The 19,850-nt window shown below is 37.4% G+C and overlaps 1 protein-coding gene across 2 annotated transcripts in view; it reads right to left on the reverse strand.

Annotated features, from left to right (window-relative positions):
* ephb2b (eph receptor B2b) overlaps positions 1-18,118 on the reverse strand; it is a 140,923-nt gene extending 122,805 nt beyond the window's left edge. For both annotated transcript variants that reach the window (XM_082155016.1, XM_082155015.1), the window contains exon 1: positions 17,935-18,118. In XM_082155016.1, the coding sequence (XP_082011142.1) occupies positions 17,935-18,106 (172 nt within the window). In that variant the 5' untranslated portion in view covers positions 18,107-18,118. The remainder of the gene's footprint in view (positions 1-17,934) is intronic.
* Between the last annotated feature and the right edge of the window lie 1,732 nt (positions 18,119-19,850).

Here is a 19,850-nt window from a genome sequence, read left to right on the forward strand (position 1 = left end):
GCCTCCAGAAGTTAGTTGTATTGGAAAAACCAACTGCTTTTGGGGATGTCCTCAGAGGAAAAACACTTCATAAAGGGGCTAAATAACATCTTTATTTACTTCTTAAAATGCTTATTGTAATCGTGATTAGCTTAATAAATCAATAAAACAATAGCACAAAATAGTTTGTGTATCATGCAACTTTCACACAGACACATATAGCAATCTGTGACTCAAGATGGAGATACTTTCTGTGTGCTAAATGACTTCTTCCTTAATTCGACCCCTAATTTTATAGAAATTATGCAAGTTTCTGAAAACTTTAACATTTTGCTTCTGAGTTCAGACATTAACTGCTTTTTCTCAACCAATCAACACAATGTGAAACCAATTGATTTGATCTATTCTGTACAAAGAGTATTGAAACAAACATTCATCTGGTCTGAAAACGTCTTTATTTAATAGTCTGTTAACTTGGATGGAACAACCTAAATGCAATTTACGTTTGGCAAGTAACAAGTGGCTGATAACAATCGAAAATGACCCAATAAGTGAATCTCCTACTAAAAAGCTTTTAATGGAGTATTGCATTTTGGAAACAGTCACCAGTACACAAACTGAGTACATTTGTGTGGTGAAGCACATGTTTGCTTTTGAAATGTGTACGAGAAGGGCTCATTAGCTTCTAATGATTTTAAGCAGCAGTGTCTGATGCATATACTACACATGTTGAGCACATGCAAAACAGTATCTGAATGATAAATCTGACTGATGGGACATGTGTCCAGAAGGCTGCAAATACTACATGAAGAGTGATATTAATTACTTAATTAAAAATGATGGGCAGCTACCATAAGGCAAGTTGGCAAGTGAAGTATGCATGTCAGCTTGTCAACGTCAGTAAATTTATAGATTCAGCTAATGCTAATATCATAATGGCTGCTTGTGGTAAAAAAAAAAAACTTGCATGTAGCTGAAGAACACTATTACTGTTATATTGGCTTCCTCATTTCAAGCATTGCTCCAGCAATAATTTAAAAATGGCACATAGCCTAAAAATTAAGCACTTTCTCAAGGGAAAAAAGTCTGAACATCCAGTTTTAAAGCCAGTTCGAACTGCACCAACAAGCACCAAAAACATTTTCCAAATTTCAATGTTTTTGAGAGAGTAAAAATAAATAGTATTTAAATAATCTTCAAGCAAAAATACTGTGCCATGTTTAATTCAATAAACTGGCATAAAAGCTGGCAAAACGTTAGTCAGTTTGCAATTATTGTAATTAAAAAGCAAATCATTATTTCTGATCTTCAACAGTAACTGCCAGTAAGCTTTAATGAATTTGCACCAAGAAATGATACAAATTTATGCTGATATTGTCTAAAACATCCCACTCTCGAATGGGGGTGGGCGATATGACCAAAATCTTACCAAAATCTCGTACTGTAATCACAATACGAGTCATTTTATTTCACGGTAATGATATTACGATATAGTTATTTTTGCTTTAAATTAGGGCTGGGTGATTAAACGATACAAAATGATAATATTATATTGCAATATAATTTTCTTTAAAATTATAACAAAAGTTTTATAAATGTTCTATATAAGCCGCACCACACAGACCATTTATCAGCTCAGCTCAAACGGCAGCGCGACGCAATTTAATCGGTTCATCATATAAAGTGATAGTGTCTCTTCAGAAAATTTGATAAACCGCTCATTTCATTTGGATTAGTTTTACCATCTCTTTATGAACTTTTTGAAGCATCAAAGTGATAGTTGCGTAGACTGTCTATGGAGAGTACAGAACGCTCTTAGATTTCATTAAAAAGATATTATGTGTTCTGAAGATGAACGACAGTCTTAAGAGTTTGGAATGAAATGAGGGTAATTAATGACAGAATTTTCATTTTTGGTTGAACTAACCCTTTAAGACACCAGTGGAGATTTTGAGTTTGACAAACGTTTATCATTTAGTAGCCGTTTGTTAGGGCAGTGTGAACTCATCTAAAGACTCTAAAAGATAGCAGTTATGCTTTAGATATCATTACTGCAGTTTAAAATCTTCATCAGCATAAAGGTAATAGTGTAAGACAAATCTGGGGCTGTACACTTAAAAACAAACATTTCTGCAATCAAAAAGAATGGCCTTTGTCATTTCCCTTTCCATAAGAGGCTTTTTATTTCATTGAAAAAATCCTGTAAGGCTTTAAGCTTTTATGATTTGTAAAGCAATAGGTTTAGACCACTGTATCAAATGAGCAGTCTGTATGAGGCAGCAACAAATTGGCAGACCACGGTAGCAAACGACAGATGCACAATCTGTTAGCTACCATTTTAAAAGCTTTGAAAAGCATGGCAGGCATCAGTGCGCCAGCCATATTGGCAAAGCACTGAGGATACAAATCCAAAAAGTTTAAAGGTGTTAAACGATATCAAAATGTAAATGTAGGCTAATGTTAAAAATATGACATGCCTGGTGCTAGCTATTCAACTATTTTAATAGATTAAAATTACCACATTCGTATCAGACCACCACCACCACAACAGTCTGATACTTGACATGTAGAGGGAAGCATAATGAGCAATAATCTGTACAATAATTTGAGTCACCTGACCCCATGTAACATGCAGTCGAGGTGTGGTCTTGTAGTTCAAAGGCTAGCCATGCCCTTGACCCAGTGTTCACACCTCATGCACTAATCCAACTTCAGGCCTCTCGTTTCCACGCGCTCAGGCAAGACACGTTCTCCCAGCCTGATCCTGCAGGTGCTTCGGCAGCCATATCACCACGCAACAGCCTGAGCCATATGGTCACCACATAGAGCGGCCTCGCACGGTATGTATCAGAAGAAGCGTGGGCCCATTCTTCATCCCAGACGGGGGGGAAAGGGAGGAATAAGTGGCCTTTCCAGCCCCATCACTCAAAAGACCCAAGCAGCATACAGAAAAGAGGGACGTTTAGGTAAAACCCAACATGTTCGGTGCCCAAACTGTGTAATCAAGAACATGTTTCTCCAATCACTCTATGAGCCAGGCCCCTCTGACGAGAGAGAGACCGTCGAGGGACTCGTACAGTTACCACATGCATGCAATGTGTCTGCCACATATCACCGCAGGCCGCAGAGAGAAAGCAAATGTATCAAGAGACAGGCCTGCAGCGGAAAAACGCCTTCATGTCACCAACTCCACACACTGTGTTGAGTTTTGGGGGCGGCTCTTAATAATTCACTCTAAGCCCACCAAAAACATCAAATGCAGATTTATGTTCTCGCTTAATCAACGGCTACTGTTTAATTTAGCTAATAATAAAAAATACCCCCAGACTGATTGATATAATACATAGGTGCTTTGCCAAAAGGGAGCACAGACAAAAGCTCAGTTTCATATAAATTACTTACTTGGACCAGTAAAACGGCACATGGCGAGAAATCAAAGAAATGAGTTTTAAAGGGTGAGAATGATCTTAACAATGAGAGCCAAAGCTTAAAAGATTTAAACATATGACAGTTGAGCCAACGAAAGTCTCGTTCATCAAACGCAGAGCTGTGTTTTCTCAATGCGTGACCAAAGTGTTTCGTAACAAAGAAGAAATCAGGCCGCACAATGTTGTAATTGATATGCCAGGCCACTCCTATTGGGACGGTGTCTCTTAAACAGGGTAAATTGGCTGGGTGGTATTGTTTATTTCCCTAGACTGATTAGGCTCACATGACTCATGATAAACAGCACAGGTGGCAGAGATGTCTACAATGAAAACACTGATAATATCCACAGAGAATCGATCCAATTTACATATTATTCTATAGGACCTGATCCTGAGCGCAAAAATTATCGCCCTGCAGTCTATTCGCAAAGCCACTGTGGTTGAGCGTGATGCTGATGGATTGTAGGTAATGCTTGGAACTGACATCCTAGCTAAACCTATGCACATGACATCTTGTGTTAGTGTCAGATAAAAACAGCATTCAGCATACGCGGCATGAAAAATAACATTCTGCACATTAACTCCATCACATGACTTATTCATTTTCATAGAACCACCTCAGTCACATCCTCCTCTTCACATTTATTCCCTCAGGAGGCTGTATAGATTTTCCAGCTGCCTGCCTGGATGATCCATGATGATTATTATCTGAAAGGTAGAGCTGGTGGAAGGTATGGAAAATAGTCATCACTCTTTGCTATACCATATATTGCAGTCCTGTTTCAGTGAGCAGTGTTACTTCATGGCTACAGTTGTTCCAGACATTGTTTAACCAACCCCAAAGGACGCATACCCCAGTAACGTGGCTAATAAGAAAAATCTTTATTGGAGGGACACACTTCAATATAATAAAAAAAATAGCCTAACCTTTTTAGTTTTGAAGAGCTGATACCAAAAGCTATCTTTTAGTTTTTTTTGTTTGTTACATTTGAAAAAGGAAACAAAATGACCTCTCATTATCGAGGCATCACATTTTCCACTGATAATTGCTATTGCATTCTAACTGATGAGCTTGAGCTCAAATAATGGGTTGCTTATCATTCTAAATCTTTATCCATATTAGCTTGAAATGTCAAATGAACATCTCTGAATAAATGAATGCTGATGAGAATTCAAACTTATCTTTTTGCCACCCCATGCATATGTAAAAGGGTGAACTGAGAAAATGTAAATATTTCATAATTTAAGGCCATCAAACTGCATTTAGCGTAATTTCAAGATGAGCCACTTTCTGTCATGAAACCGCATCTGTCACAAAAACATGAATGCAAGTGATTCTGCTCTCATATTTTCACTTGGCGGTCCTATTTCATAAATTATTACATAATTGAATATATAACATTAATTATAATTAATTAAATTTAATATATTACATTTAATGTATTCCTGTGATGACAAAGCTGAATTTTCAGCAGTCATTGCACCAGTCTTAAAGTGTCACTTCAGAAATCATTCTAATATGCTGATTTGTTGCTAAAGAATTTCTGATTATTATCAATGTTGAACAAATCATATAACAAATTGAATGACGTTTTATTTACAAAAGATACTTTGACCCTGACTGCACTGCAAGCATCTTTTTGACTGTACACAAGACAATTGAGGCCCTTTCAAAAGAGGGTTTCAATGTCTAGACACATTTATTAAGAAAAAATAAGTATTAATGCCTAACTAATTGTATTGACCATCACACCCACCTGCTGCCCCTTTCTAAGCTCAACCCACCCACGGTGCTTATTGGAGATCATTCAGAGAATAAGGAAGTCCACCATGGGTCAGTCCTAACTGGACTGCAGCTGCTCAACCCCTAATAAAACATTACATACTCTTCTGTTGCTGTGACCCCTGGGTAAAAAAAAAACAAAATTTATATATCCCCACCTTCAATTCCAGCTTTGATTTAATTATGTTTATTCTACTCTATTATAATGGCTTATGTGAAGCTTACAAATGTAAACATACAATTATACACAATTAATGGAATCACCAACAAACCATAAACATTTAATTATGCCTTCTATTATGATGCAATGATCTCAACTTCAAGTCAGAACAAAAAAGACAGACTTTCTTAAGGGTTCAAATTACTTATAAATTAATAGGAATACAACAGAGTATTACCCTGTCCCCGCCCGCCCTTTCTGAGTGCAGTCAAGTCACAGCTATGGGCCAAATCACTCAATTATCTCTGCTAATTCCCTCTGTGCCAAGCTAATGCAATTATATGCAAACAAATAGCTCCATGGTAACACTTTTTCTCTTTGGGGCACTTCGCCTTTCAGCGACAGGTAATTTTGATTAGCTTGGCCTGTCAAAAACAGCCTGGGCATCCACTAGTGGAGAATTTCTAAACACAAGTGGAGGGAAGTCAAATAGCTGTATTTAATTTCAAATTGTTCTTTATAAAGCGAAGTAGGAAAGTGGCAATTGGACCCCCTACAAATTATTTCAACATAATTCTGTCACCGGAGGGCCCATAGCATGCAAACTTAGATTAGCCATGAAAAAGTCACAGGTGGCCTGGGAATGGAGTCCGGGTGTTAATCCTGTAAGGAGAAGGCTGACACATAGCCTAAAACTGTGCTTGTTCTAGTTCTCATTGCACTGCCAAACCAGTCTGATTCTTGTGGAAAACAACCAAGTGAGAAGTGTAATTCAGCACTAGTGTGGAAGGAAAAGGCATCAATGCAAAAATACTGCGGTAGCAATCAATGAATGTTTATACTTTAGCAAATTAACCCAAGTTGGCTGCTTACTCCCTTGCCCAGCAGTTCGATTGCCCGGAATGTAGAGAATTCACGGTTTGTTTAATTACGAAAATAACGGGAATTCACGTCTCAACAATTAGAGTCCACTGAGGGATAAAAACTGCAAGGCATCTATCACAGCATTCGGGGGTCTAAAGGCAATGAAACAGCAAAAAGGCATCCTGTGGCTAACAGAGACCCTTCCACTACTTTCTGGGAAGAGGAAGCTTTCTGGTTGCGAGTGCATGTTGTGACCCAGCCCTGAGCAATGGGAGAGTCAGCGTCATAGTGGTCCGAGACCATCGCTGCATTTGCCATTGACAGGGATGAAAGCAATAACATCAGACTGAGTTATAACAGGACCAATGGTCAGATCCCCAAAGAGATGGTATAAGTCAAGCCGTCAGCCCTCCAGCCTGAGAGAGAGGATGTATGCAGTCAAAGCCTGGCAGACATCACGCGGTGGCAGAAATGCCAGGAGACGTCAAGTGCGTGCTGGGTAACAGCAGTTCAGGTGAACGCGGCTTCCCTTTGTGATGCAGATGAGGATGCAATCAGCCTGCCTTTATCTCTGAAGACAGACTGTACTCTGGGAGACACAGAGCAGCACTGCACCAGTTCAGAGGAATTGTGTTTGTCGAATGCTTTGATGGAAGGCAGATGTTTAATAGTGTGTGAACAAGGTCTGACCTCCTGCAAGAACACAACTGTCACTAACTTCAGCTCAGGAGGATTGTTCTTAAAAGAATTGTTGAACCAAGAATGACAATTCTGTCATAATTTACCCACCCTTACGTCATTCCAAATATGTATGACTTTTTGGAAAAGATTTTGAAAAACTCGTTTGCCCATACAATGAGAGTCAAAAACACATTAAAGGCTATTGACTTTCACTTTATGACATAAAAAATATATATATAAATAATATATTTCCAAAATATCTGCCTTTGTGTTCCACAGAAGTAGGGCTGCAATATAGCTAAAAAAAAATGTATCACGATATAATGTTTCATATCGTTCGGTATCGATAATTATTGACATTTTTTATAACCTTTTAACTTTTTTTTAAGTAGAAAAGTTTGACTTTAAACCACACAGTTTTTTGTTTTTTTATCCACATTATTAAGGCAAACAACAAATTATATTAGTTTTAGCAGTCAAAAATAAAATGTACACAAAAATATCTTCTTTATGTCTTACATTAAGTTAAAGAAGTAAGTGTTAAAGAAACTCTTGAACTTAAATAAAATGTTACAAAATGTGTGCAATGTAAAAGTGTAAACGTAGAACAATCAAGGCAAACTTTGAGGTAGATCAACATCTGTAATAAATAGGGGTGTAACGTTCACAAAATTCACGATCAGTTCGATACAACGCAGTGGTGTCACGGTTCGGAACGTTTTCGATACAGCGAAAAGAAAGAAATGCCAGAGAAATTTCCTTGATTTAAAAAATATATATATATATATTAAAAGAAAATTAATTTTGAAACGAACCGTCATATTGTCATTTAAAAGTGAAGTTGCAGCCCTCAACTGATGTTGATGTTGTCATGTTGTGTTTTGGCCTGATGCTCCACCCTCCACCTATCTACCAATCACGAAGTCAGTAGTGTTTCGGCATCCGGGTTGCCAGCTCTGCTGTAGTTACCACAGCTGCAGCTACAAACGTGTCGGATAAAAAATGCCAGCCTAGCTGGCAACCTCAAATCAGGGGGGAGGGGGAGAGGATTAGAGGTCGACCGATTCATCGGCCGATTTTTTGCATTTTTTACATAATCGGCATCGGCCAATATCCAAGTGTATCAAGCCGATTATTAGGCGGGCGCATCTGTGGACAGCCTAGTGTTGTTGTTGTGGAACACGTGTTCGACGCACGCTGCACCTAGAGTCATTTTCCAGCAGAGTGAGCAGAGCTCATCCAGTGCCTAAGGAAGGAGCTAAGTTCCTTGGAGAAAACTCCTTTATATTTAATTAAAAACTTTTGATATGTTACTGCCAACTTAGAGAAAAAACATGAATAGGCGACATGACGTTCGGCTACTTTGAAATTGATAGCGTAGTTGAGATTGCATTATCACAGCAGAAGGGTTGCTAGAATAGTAGCAAGAATTTACAGACAGTGAATCTGAGACTTTTATTTGTTCTGTTTGTGTGTCTTATATTTGAGAGGGTTGTCACTCAATGCAGAGAAATAAGTAATAAAAAAAGAGACCAACTATAGGCTAGTGAAGGACTGGCTTTGCTTTGCTAGCGTCGTCGTTGCTAGGGTTGGGTATACAGACAGACCCGGTGCTAATACGGCACTGGTGACTTAACGACCGGACCGAATATCAACGCGGATTTCTGTGCTTCATTTCAGTGCTACTGTTATGTCTGTGCTTCTCTTGGATGCTCTGAAAACGGACGTTAGAATAACAGAAACATCGCTTCGCTGCACGTGACGCTAGTCAGCAGCTAACTTTAGCATTCCGTTAGCAAGTAACTGTTAGCTGGATTAAACACGGTTAAAATGCTGGCCAAACAGTGTAAAGTGTGACTGTATTTCACTGTAGACTAGGGGTGGAACGGTACATGTATTCGTATTGAACCGAATCGGCACAGGCTTCACGGTTCGGTGTATAAATTTCCACGGAGAATACATGCTATAAAACTCGTGTGCAAAGTAATGCGGAACTACTGTTAGATACGCGGGTTCTTTAGGGACACCTAATCTGCAGCCCCGCCATAGAGGCTCAGGCTGCGATGTAAAGATTGCAATGCTGGGATATGTTGTGTGTGTGTGTGTGTGAGAGAGAGAGAGAGAGAGAGAGAGAGAGAGAGAGAGGGGCGCGGGCGCGATCGAAATGTCGCGTGTGTTTAAAGTCGCAAAGTGTTTACTTATATTTGTGTGTGCGCGCGCGCGTGTGTGTGTGAGGCGCGATCGAACTGTGGAAACATAAAAACATACTCCGTCATTTTGTTTATCAGGACATCATTCAAACTGCAAAGTGTTTAAGTTACTGTTAATTAAAATGTTAAGGAAAACAAATATATTAATCTGAAATGTAGCAAATTAATTTTCGATTCATTCAGGTACAATTACCAAACATATCTCAAGGTCTTTTTGTCTTTTGTTCAAGTGCAGATTGGTAAAGTGTTCAATAAATGTTTTTGTTGAGAAATTTTGTCTATCTTAAGTAATTATTTGTGTTACATTTTATCTTTCAAATAGAGGTTAAAAACAAGCGCATAATCGGCCAAATATCGGCCAAAATAAATCGGCAGCATTAATCGGCCATCGGCCGACCCGGATTTCAAAAGATCGGCATCGGCATCGGCCTGAAAAAAACCATATCGGTCGACCTCTAGAGAGGATACACCGCTCTACAGTAATTCGAAAGTGATTACAGTACCAGTTTTGGCCACAATCTTACATACGGTTCCTTTAAATAAGTGTGAGTTTTCCTACATCTTGAAACTTTTAGTTTTATAAATGGGGGTAATCTTTGAAGGATGAACAAATAATGTTTTGGTCATCACATTAAAAATAACATTTAAATATGATAATATTTTAGTTTGAAGTGCTGGAAAAAGATGTGACGTACTTGAAAGCATTTTACTATTCCTGCCAAACTTCCATGGTTACAGTTACTGTTACTACATTAAATCCATGGTGAATGCTGCTGATCTGTGGACTTATAGCCTATAACTAGTTCATTCGGTTTCCACGTCAGCGCTGTTTAATCCGTTAATAATGTCGAAATTTTAATGCTTCTCACTGGATCTCGCAGCGATGCTATTACTTCAGTGGCGAATTCAAATGCTCAAATGCTTTATTTACTGGATCTCTTAGCATTGTGTAGTAAGAGTTTCGCTTGATCAAGATCGGCTCGCGCTTCACTGACAGTGGTCCAAACTGATAAACGGTCCGTGAAGCACAAAATAATGAGTAGGGCAGTTTTCTTCCGCTTTCATTATGTTTGCCGTTTGATGTCGAGCAACGCTGTGATGGTCGCGCCAGCGATAAAAATATTGAGCGCTATATCGAAAGTTTTTTTATATCGTTACCGACAATGGTGTACCATCGATAAATACCGATACCGTTTTATCGCCCAGCCCTAAACAGAAGAAAGTCATACAGGTTTAAAATGACATGAGGGTGACTTTAATTTTTAGATGAACAAGGCTATTCCTTTAAGATTGACAGAGAAATTTGTTTGTTCTTTCAGAAAATACAAACCGCATGATCCAAGTATCATTTGCATTTCTTCACAGGTGCAGACAGGATAATTCATTCATTTGTTTGTTTGTTCTCTCACCCTAATTTTATAATTGGCCACTTGTGACACTGATACAATATTTCATCAACTGTATCAAGTTCATGTGATTACAACTATCTCACATGTTATTAAAAAGTGGTTAATGTGGATACTAAAAGTGTCAAAAAGCTTTCTGAGTCCCGAAAATACCAATGGTCCTATAACAGTGGTTAAGTGGCCTTGCAAGCACAAAGCGAGGGCTGGTTTTATGCAATTAGGCTGCTTTAATTAGCCCCTTAAGACAACCAGCCAGCTGAAACTTAATTAGCTAAACTGCTCCCAGTGCCACAAGCTCAATGTACAGTAAAAATCACATTCAGGGGGCAATAGATGAACTGAGCAAAAATCAATACTACAACATCATAGGTGATGTTACAACATATTTGAGGTCTAGGATCACTTGCAGTATGACGTGCATGACGGATGTTCATCCCCTAAGACCACCTTTTAACTGGACGTATTATTATGGCTACATAAACATAGATTGAACAATGGGAGCTTACATATGCATGAGTAATCGCATTGCTCACAGCTCTAAGGAGTAAAAGACTGCCTGCATATTTCATTTTCAATGTGTTTTGCAGAATTCTTAGTAAATTGCACGAGACAGTTTGCGCTGCATTTGGTTACAGTAAAGATAAATGTTCTTGCAAACTAGGCCGATGGGAATGAGAGAGCCATTCTGATCCACCAGTAAGCACTTAGACATGATTAAATGGATTGATTAGGATGCATTAATCTATGCACAAACATAGATTAAATATCTAATCATGCCATGATTTAAATATGTTCTATGTAAAGTCTCTCTAGCTCTGTCCTGAACCGCAGCCTGAGTCTTGTCTTGTACTGCAGATTGAAACAATTATCACCTCAAGGTAGAAAAACACAGCTATCATTTAGCTGTTTCAAGAAAAACCCACATGACCTTCAACCACACACTCAACCGATCCTCTAAGTAGTAAAGAATTTTGTAGCATACAGACCCTCATTTGTCCACTCGCTACACTAATACTAAAGTCAGCGAAGCTCAGGTAATGGTCAAACTGCCATGACAAGTTATTGTTATTATGAGTAAAGAATATGGTCCTTCAGCTTTGAGACCCTGTGTAAATAAACACAGAATTACCTAAATATATGTACAGAACATAATATGAAACAACAATACAAATGATTTTAATTGATTGTCAACAGCTGCATTCATGTTTTTGTGAACCTACAATTGTAAATAAGCTAAAGTTTGTTTAACAAAAAAGTTAACTTCAATTTGAAAAAAAAACATAAAATTGCCAGGAAGGAGAAAACTACACAAGAACACATAATATAATGTCATATTCAGTAGCCTTAATGTAAAACATTAGTAAGCTTCTTCGATGGTAGTCTTCAATAATTATGATTCAGCCTAGTGCATCTTGGTGGAGTATTAATTGAAGAAAAAAAAATTGGATGTATGTCAAAATATCGGATCATTAACATTTCACTGTGAATGCAGACTATGATACAAGGAACAGTCTGAGCTTTGAAGGGAGATAGATTTCTATTCCACTGGGGGTGTGAGAGCCTCTCTATGGATAGAGTGACATCACTCTTCGGACTGATCCAGAGGGGAGGAATGTGGTAGAGAGCGCCTCTGATCCGCCTCAGATGCTCACTGGAAACTCCCTTTATACTCCCTTCAGTCACTTGCAGGAAACTGCCTGGACCTGACCAAAGAAACCCTATATTACAGTCACATAGTTACACTGAGATCCAGTGCTTGTGGATCACACGGACATGGTCAAATGCTGAAGAGAGGAGTAATGAGCATAAGTTTGGCAGTCATCACTAAAATTATTTTACAATTTCTGATAAATTGGCAGTCATAATTACATAGCAAGATGAGTTAACTCTGACTGGCATGTTTTGTTTAATAGATTTCCTTGCTTAAACAAAAGTAAACATCCTTGATATGGGTGACTATTGACAATAGGGGTGGGCGTCTGGGCGATATGACCAAAATCTTATATCACAATATGAGTAATTGTATCTCACGATAACGACATCACAATATACTTATTTTTGCTTTAAATATGGTTTTTAGGGTATAAAAAAATTAATACCATTGAAATTTCAGAATTCTTATCACCATTTTCAATATTACAAAAAAATAATAGCCTAAGTTAAAAAAAAACTCAAGCTTACTGAATACAAATAAAGAGTCATAAAAAGAACAAAGAAACTAATTACAAGCATATAGGAAAAGAAACTACAATAGATCAGAAAAATGTCAAGCAATATAAATAAGAAATATAGGCTACATAAATTGTATAAAGTAATCAAGCACTGCATAGTCTTCACTGTGTAAATTACATAGGCTATACATTTATTCTTAATTAAGTTACAAAAGTGATTCAGTGAAGAGCAGTGAGAGATTTCCTCTTTTTTGTTGTTTGATTAACATTAATAACAACAGCAAGTAAATTTGGATGCTGTCACTTTAAGACCTACTGCACGGATCCAATATACTTGTGCGCTTTCTTTCACAACTGTTTACGTTCACTTAAGACATAAATGACTGTGTTTACTTGCAAAGACATGATCACTTTGACACATAACATAAGTATGCGTATTTAACCGTTTAAGCTCAATTAGCCTGCAAAAAGCACTCAATTCAGTTCGCACGCGCTTAATGAGTAGCGGCTTCATATGTGCACTAGTGTTGTCAAAAGTACCGACTCTGGTGCCAAGTCGGTACTGAAATTTAAAAAATGTGACGAAACCAGCATTTCCCATTTTGAGCGCCTTTGAGAGGATTCTGTTGAGCGGAACATATATGTCTGTGATTGGCTACAATGATCAACACTTCAAAAACATGTTGTAAATAGATGTCTTTGACACTCTTCACCAAGCACTTACACAGAACACAGAAGAGCGTTTGAAAGCAGGCGTCTATCAGCGGATCTCTAATATATCTGCTGATAGGCGGATCCTCTGATAGATCATTGTAGCCAATCACAGACTTGTTGAACGCATGAACACAATGGCCAATCAGATGTGTTTAAGAATCTGTTCAACAGTGCTCCCAATGCTAGAGGGAAATGCTGGTACCGTCACATTTTTTTAAATTTCAGTACAACATTAGTGTGCGCGTCTCTCAGATAGCGCGCGCATATAGCTAAATTAGTTGTCTTTCGCTGCTTACAGTGCTTCAACAGTTTAAAATAAAAAAAATGTAAACCGCAATACTTGAAAAGCATGCAAAAGATACGCTTTCGTGACTACGTAGCAAACGTCACTCGAGCGTAACTTGGATAGAGACGATAGTCCAAAGTCTCCACCGGTTAGTCTACCGGTATATAGCCCACCCCAGTTGACAGACTATGAATTCCTTAAATTGCAGGTTTATTATTAAAGTGCACAGCCACTCGCCGAACACAAGAATCTGCTTAAAATACACAGCAAGTGTAGAACTGACACACTTGTGAAACAAAAACTAAAGTCTGACACTGTCAAAGATAGCATGCTGTGCTGAAAACGGCTGTATTTCTACAAAAAAAGAAAAGTCCCTCTGCTATTCCAGACTTTCTGCATGGTTAAGGTAGCCCTCGGCCGTTCCCTCGAAACGTGACACTCGTCTCACTAGAGAAACAACTGGTACCAGCACTAATTGAAATTTTGCATGCAAAGTGACAATAGCCAGGCCCTGGGTAGCATGGATTAGGCGCTGAATGGAGGCGGATTCTTTGTGAACGCCACTGTGGAGGCTGGTGTGCAGACGAGCTCCCTGCATCTGCTCATTCAGCGGACTGAGAAAACACAGGATTGCGAGCAGCCGCTCACTTTACCTTTATCTAATCCCGCTTCTGAACCCCTATCACCACCTCTATACCCCACACTCTGCGTTTTGTTACCTTCCCGAAAAAACTGTACCGCTATGTGTCTGCTTACGCTGCAGTGGCCCACACTCGGTGTATAGTTGGAAACGGACGTGACACATTTACATTTGAAAGCAGATTATTCAAACTTGGCAGGCATTTCAAAGTGGAAGTGTTGATATGAGGGCTATGTTAACAAACAATAGCTTTAATGATCCCCTCTCTCTGTTGTTTAAGAGTATTATGGAAATAGATTATGAAAAGCTTAGCTGAAACAAACTTTGCATTTGTACAAAATGCTAAGCAAAAATTATTTTGGTAGCATTTAAATACCTTCAGAAATACTGTATGATCAAATGGAATATTTTGATAGCTTTACAACGATAAACTATGACCAATAAATTATCGGATGAAACAACTGACGTTATTAAGAATTATAAATTATAAAAAATAATAATCATCTCTTCAAGCATATGCCACTATGTATTTCTTGGAAACAAAATGTACACAAAGCAGAAGCTGAAAGAAATATGGAAAATATTCTGATAAAACAAGTCATGAAAATAGTATTGTGGTACTACATTATGAGGCCCGTATTAAAACCAGCTGTAAATGCTATTTTTACCCTTTACCCTAAAGACAAACGTCCATCATGTAGACGAGCACATCAATATATAATCAGCGTTCAGATATTTACAGTATGGGAACAGACGCAGCTGCTTATGGGATGTCTCAAGATGAGAGAGAATTTGCATTGTATCATGACATTATGACAGCAAAATAGAATGCATGCTGGGAATATTGAAATAGCGAGGAATCTTTTGAACGCCTGGTGTCCTACTTACAATAGATGCCAACTCTTGACGTGGTAAAAACAAAATGCAGCTCGGCTGTGGCCTTATCCATGGTATATCCCGACCCGCTTAATAACATTTTAAAACCATGAAACATGTAATTGTGATTTGTAATCACATAAAGCAAATCCAGCAGATATAGTAAAAAATCTATTTTCTAAATGTAGCCTAAAATCTGATACGGAATATTGTTTGATTACACTGTGAACCAACTGAGATGCAAAGCAGAATAGCTAAAAAAAAATTCACTGAAGACGCACAGGTACAAAGGCTAATACTAAATTACACTGTAACTAGTTCAAACCGCTGCATAATGCAAGATGCCATTCAAAATCTTGTCACTGAGAAAAAAACTTCAAAGCCCCTTAGACTGGCAACATCAATTTAAAATAAAAACAATAAAGAGCAGAACCATATTTTATGGACACCTACTGGGAAAAATCTGTCTAAATTCACATATGCAAATCCAACGTGGGTTTTAAAAAAAAAAGCACTTGAAGTACTTTATTCTTCCACTAAAGGAGTCTCAGACTCAGACAGAATCTTATATCCTGAGGGTCGCCACACAACCTAATTAAATTATACTGATAATATTTCACACAGACAAGTACACACAAATTAAATACAAGAGAACTATTCCATCCTCACAACTGAAATAAAACATCTAAAATTCCTTGAGATAATTTGCACAGTTATTTAGTGAGGAGGATAAACGCTGTTGTATAAAGCTTTAAGATGACGTCAAATCTCACCTACCCATCTCATCTACTGCCTGCCATCACTTTGTTTTTAAGGTCGAGGCAGCATTGACCTCTTTTTCAACTCTCTAATTTTTTGTGTGTAAGCACCCACGCTTTCACACCATTGACTAAAAAACTAGGGTGATAGACAGAGGAAAATGCAAATCGACCAATCACTCCAGGGTTTGTGATTAAGCAATCCACAAGGGAAAACAATCTTGATTAGGAGAATTTTTTTTTTAATATAAATAAAAGAATTCAATAATTGAAATAAACATTTCAAAACATTAAGACTAATAAATATTGTGTGTGTGTTTGTGTTTGTGTTTGTGTGTGTGTGTGTGTGTGTGTGTGTGTGTGTGTGTGTGTGTGTGTGTGTGTGTGTGTGTGTGTGTGTGTGTGTGTGTGTGTTAGAATCTCTTTTCCAAGAAGCAATGTTGGAATCATAATTTATACTTTTCTGAACAGCGAAGACGATACTAAAGGCAACATATAGGCTACATTATAAAAAAAAAAGGAAAAAAAAAGGGCAAACAACCTTTGAGGACCATAAGGCCTCTAAAAGTAATCAGGAAAATAATTTTGATTCCTTTATTAAACACTCAGGCTTTTTCTCATTTTTGAATTATAATTACTGCACATATTAGCCTAGTTGATATTAAATGTGTGCGCACATTTAAATTTAAATTAAATTAAACTGGCCCTAGAAAAAAAAAATACCCCCAAAATATTTGCATGCTTTGTTCAAGTGACATGATTGGTATAATAATTAATGGTCTATAATAATTAACTATCTGAAATTGAAATCCCTGTACAACATACATCTAAAAAGTTATAATAATGTTGAAGTAGTTATGGTTAATACTGCTCCATAAAAAAAAATTTAAGAAAGATTTATTAGCAAAAGAAAAAAAGGCAGTCATGCAGTACTGTTGAATTAACTCTTATTTAATTAAAAATAGAGTTGTGCCTGAGAATGCAAATGTGTTCATTGTATTATGCATATTTTAGCATGCATAGGCTATAACTACACTGTTGTTAGCCTTACTGTGTTCTGAGCATACTCAATTTGATAAACTTGATAAAACCTTGAAAAAAAATTCCCCTGTTAAAATCTCCAGTCTAAAAGTACAGAATCGAGTAGGCCTATGCCTATATTAATCCATTACATGACAATAAACTCAAGTATCATTAAACTTGAGAACTAAAGACACAAGAGGTTCCTGTAATACCAGCAGTACCTACTTAAAATTCATTGAGTATAATTCACTGGACACAGACACTTCAAATCGCCTGGGATTGAATGTGTGGTCAGTAAGTGAGAATAAAGGACTGTATGGTTGTTTTGTTATTGTATGCTCACTGGAAACCTGCTTCATTGTCCAACATGCTGAGTCCAGCATCACCATTTCAGCTCTGAATTCCCGCTGAACACGAGCGTAAAACAACACGTGAATGCGTTACAAGAGAAATAAATATTAATACAGAAAAATAAACAAGATTAACATGTAGAAGTGGTTTGGATTTAATATTTCACCTCTGAAATGATTGTACAAATAAGGGGCGCGAATCTCGTGCAGGGTTCGCGCACGCACACGTATCAGCGCGTGGGGGAAAAATAATGCGTTTTAATGCTCCTATTGCACATGAAAAGATGATAAATATATTATTTCTCAAACTCACTCTGATGCTGTCCAAATAAATGCGTTTCTAAGCCACCTGTGATGTTTTAACTATATAGTTCGCATGACAGAACAAGCCTTATCAAAGGAATACGTCCTTGTCAGGGGGAACGCAACCGTTAAAAAAAAAATTGTCACATTTGTCCCAGTATCATTCCACATTCGTTAATTAGCGAAAAATGGTTTCGTATCTTATTTCTGGGATGGCATTCAAAACTAACGTGCCGTGACCGTAAACTCTCAGTCTGTCGGCAAGATGCTGGACTCGCAAAACACGGGGAGAAACATCTTACCTTCAACAGCCAGGACCGAGGGTAGTAGTGTCCATAAAATCCATAGGATATCCATCATTGGTTTCTTAGGGGCGAAATTGTATAAAGTCCAGACATTCAAATAAATTGTGCCCTGAAAGCCATTGATATCAGACACTGGCGCAGACCGGCAGACTTTCACCTTCCGTTGCATGAATACGATGCCATAAACACAACTAAAATCCAAAGCGAGTATGGACGAGACCAAATGAGTCAGACGAGGGGGGACGGTGGTTAGAAGCGCCGCGTTAGATCGGCCAGATTATGAATGTGCATAAGGAACGTCGATTTATAAATACCAAAAACTGGTAATAAAGATTATTTCATTGATAAGAATCGACCCGAGCGGATTCCCATCGGTTAGACTACAAAAGTGTGAAGCCATCCAACCCGAAAGCGCTCATTTCTTCTGTCCCACCTGTCAATCAAGGCAAGAGCGTAACTATTCAGCCTTATCAGCGGATGCTCGGTCGAAAATTGTGACAATTGGGAATACAGGGATATGTGAATTTAGACAGACTCTGATATTATTTATGAAGATTAGTCGAAATTTATGTTTGTTACAGTTTCACTAATGGTAGATAATGGAATAGTCTGTCGCCTTCGTTTTTTTCTGTTTCCCATATTCTTCATAAAAAAGTAAAGGTAAGACGGCTTTTAAAATTACTGTGAAACGAGGGGACACATAAATATCGGAAAGCGTAAAAAAGTAGATAATTATATGCTTATTGTATAAATGTTTCTAACGTATAGGGCCTACTTTATTACATTGCTTTAAACAATAACCTATAGGCCTAAATGTAAAAATATATAAAAGTTAATTTATATATAATTTTTTTTTATAAAAAAAATGTTTTACATGCATTGTGGACAATTGTAACTTAGTTTTAGATACACAAATGTTTTATGTGTACACACTGAAGCAAAATCAATTAGAACACAATGAGATACAATGTGTCTGTGTCTGGCAGCTGTGACAAACTCACTAGGCCTCATTTGCAATTTTAACAATGTGTGTCCATGGACTAACAATATTTTCAAAGCGTTTGTGTAGGTGCCTATAACAACTAAAGTGCAATGTAAATAGGATAGCAAGAATAAGCAGAAAAAAAAACAGAAAGGCAAAGTTTATGCAACAAAAATATAATAAAAAGATCATTTGTCCCTCAGATGACAATAAAAACAAATCTTTGAGAAATTGTAGCAGCCTTGCTCCATTATTCAAGCAAGACATTTTTAGCATAAATTCAAATTGTCACCAATTTACACAATTTCCTTTCAGCTCCCGAGTGATATAAAAAAAAAAAACGAACCTTGAAACCTTGTGATGAGTGAATCACGTTATTTTCCAATCACTTATTCAACTGAAAAGTCTCTTGGCAAGAGATGGAGGTTATATTTGTTATGTGAATATAACAGGATCATGGTGTAGGCTATAAATTATGCACCTGCTCTTTCTTTTCTAGTCCTCGTTTATAGATTAAAGTCATTTGAAATTTAATAATATAAAAGTAGCAGACTTTGTGAAGAAAGAAAGAAAGAAAGAAAGAAAGAAAGAAAGAAAGAAAGAAAGAAAGAAAGAAAGAAAGAAAGAAAGAAAGAAAGAAAGAAAGAAAGAAAGAAAGAAAGAAAGAAAGAAAGAAAGAAAGAAAGACCTGTGCTCTCTAGTATGTGAAGCTTTTTGTTTTATTCTTGCCTACAGCTCAGTTGACTCTTGCTTGAAAATCTCTCGAAAGTCTGGAACTAGAGTTACCTGATCCCTGCTGGTTGTGTACTACACATCTTCAAATCACTATACAGAATGTCCATTTTTACTAAGTATTTTTGTGGAGTTTGTTAAATAAAGCTCCACAAAAAAAGGTCACTAGTACAATGCAGGTTGTATTGATTATTTACTG

This window comes from Leuciscus leuciscus (assembly GCF_965113295.1).
Source record: "Leuciscus leuciscus genome assembly, chromosome: 23".
Lineage (NCBI taxonomy): Eukaryota > Metazoa > Chordata > Actinopteri > Cypriniformes > Leuciscidae > Leuciscus > Leuciscus leuciscus.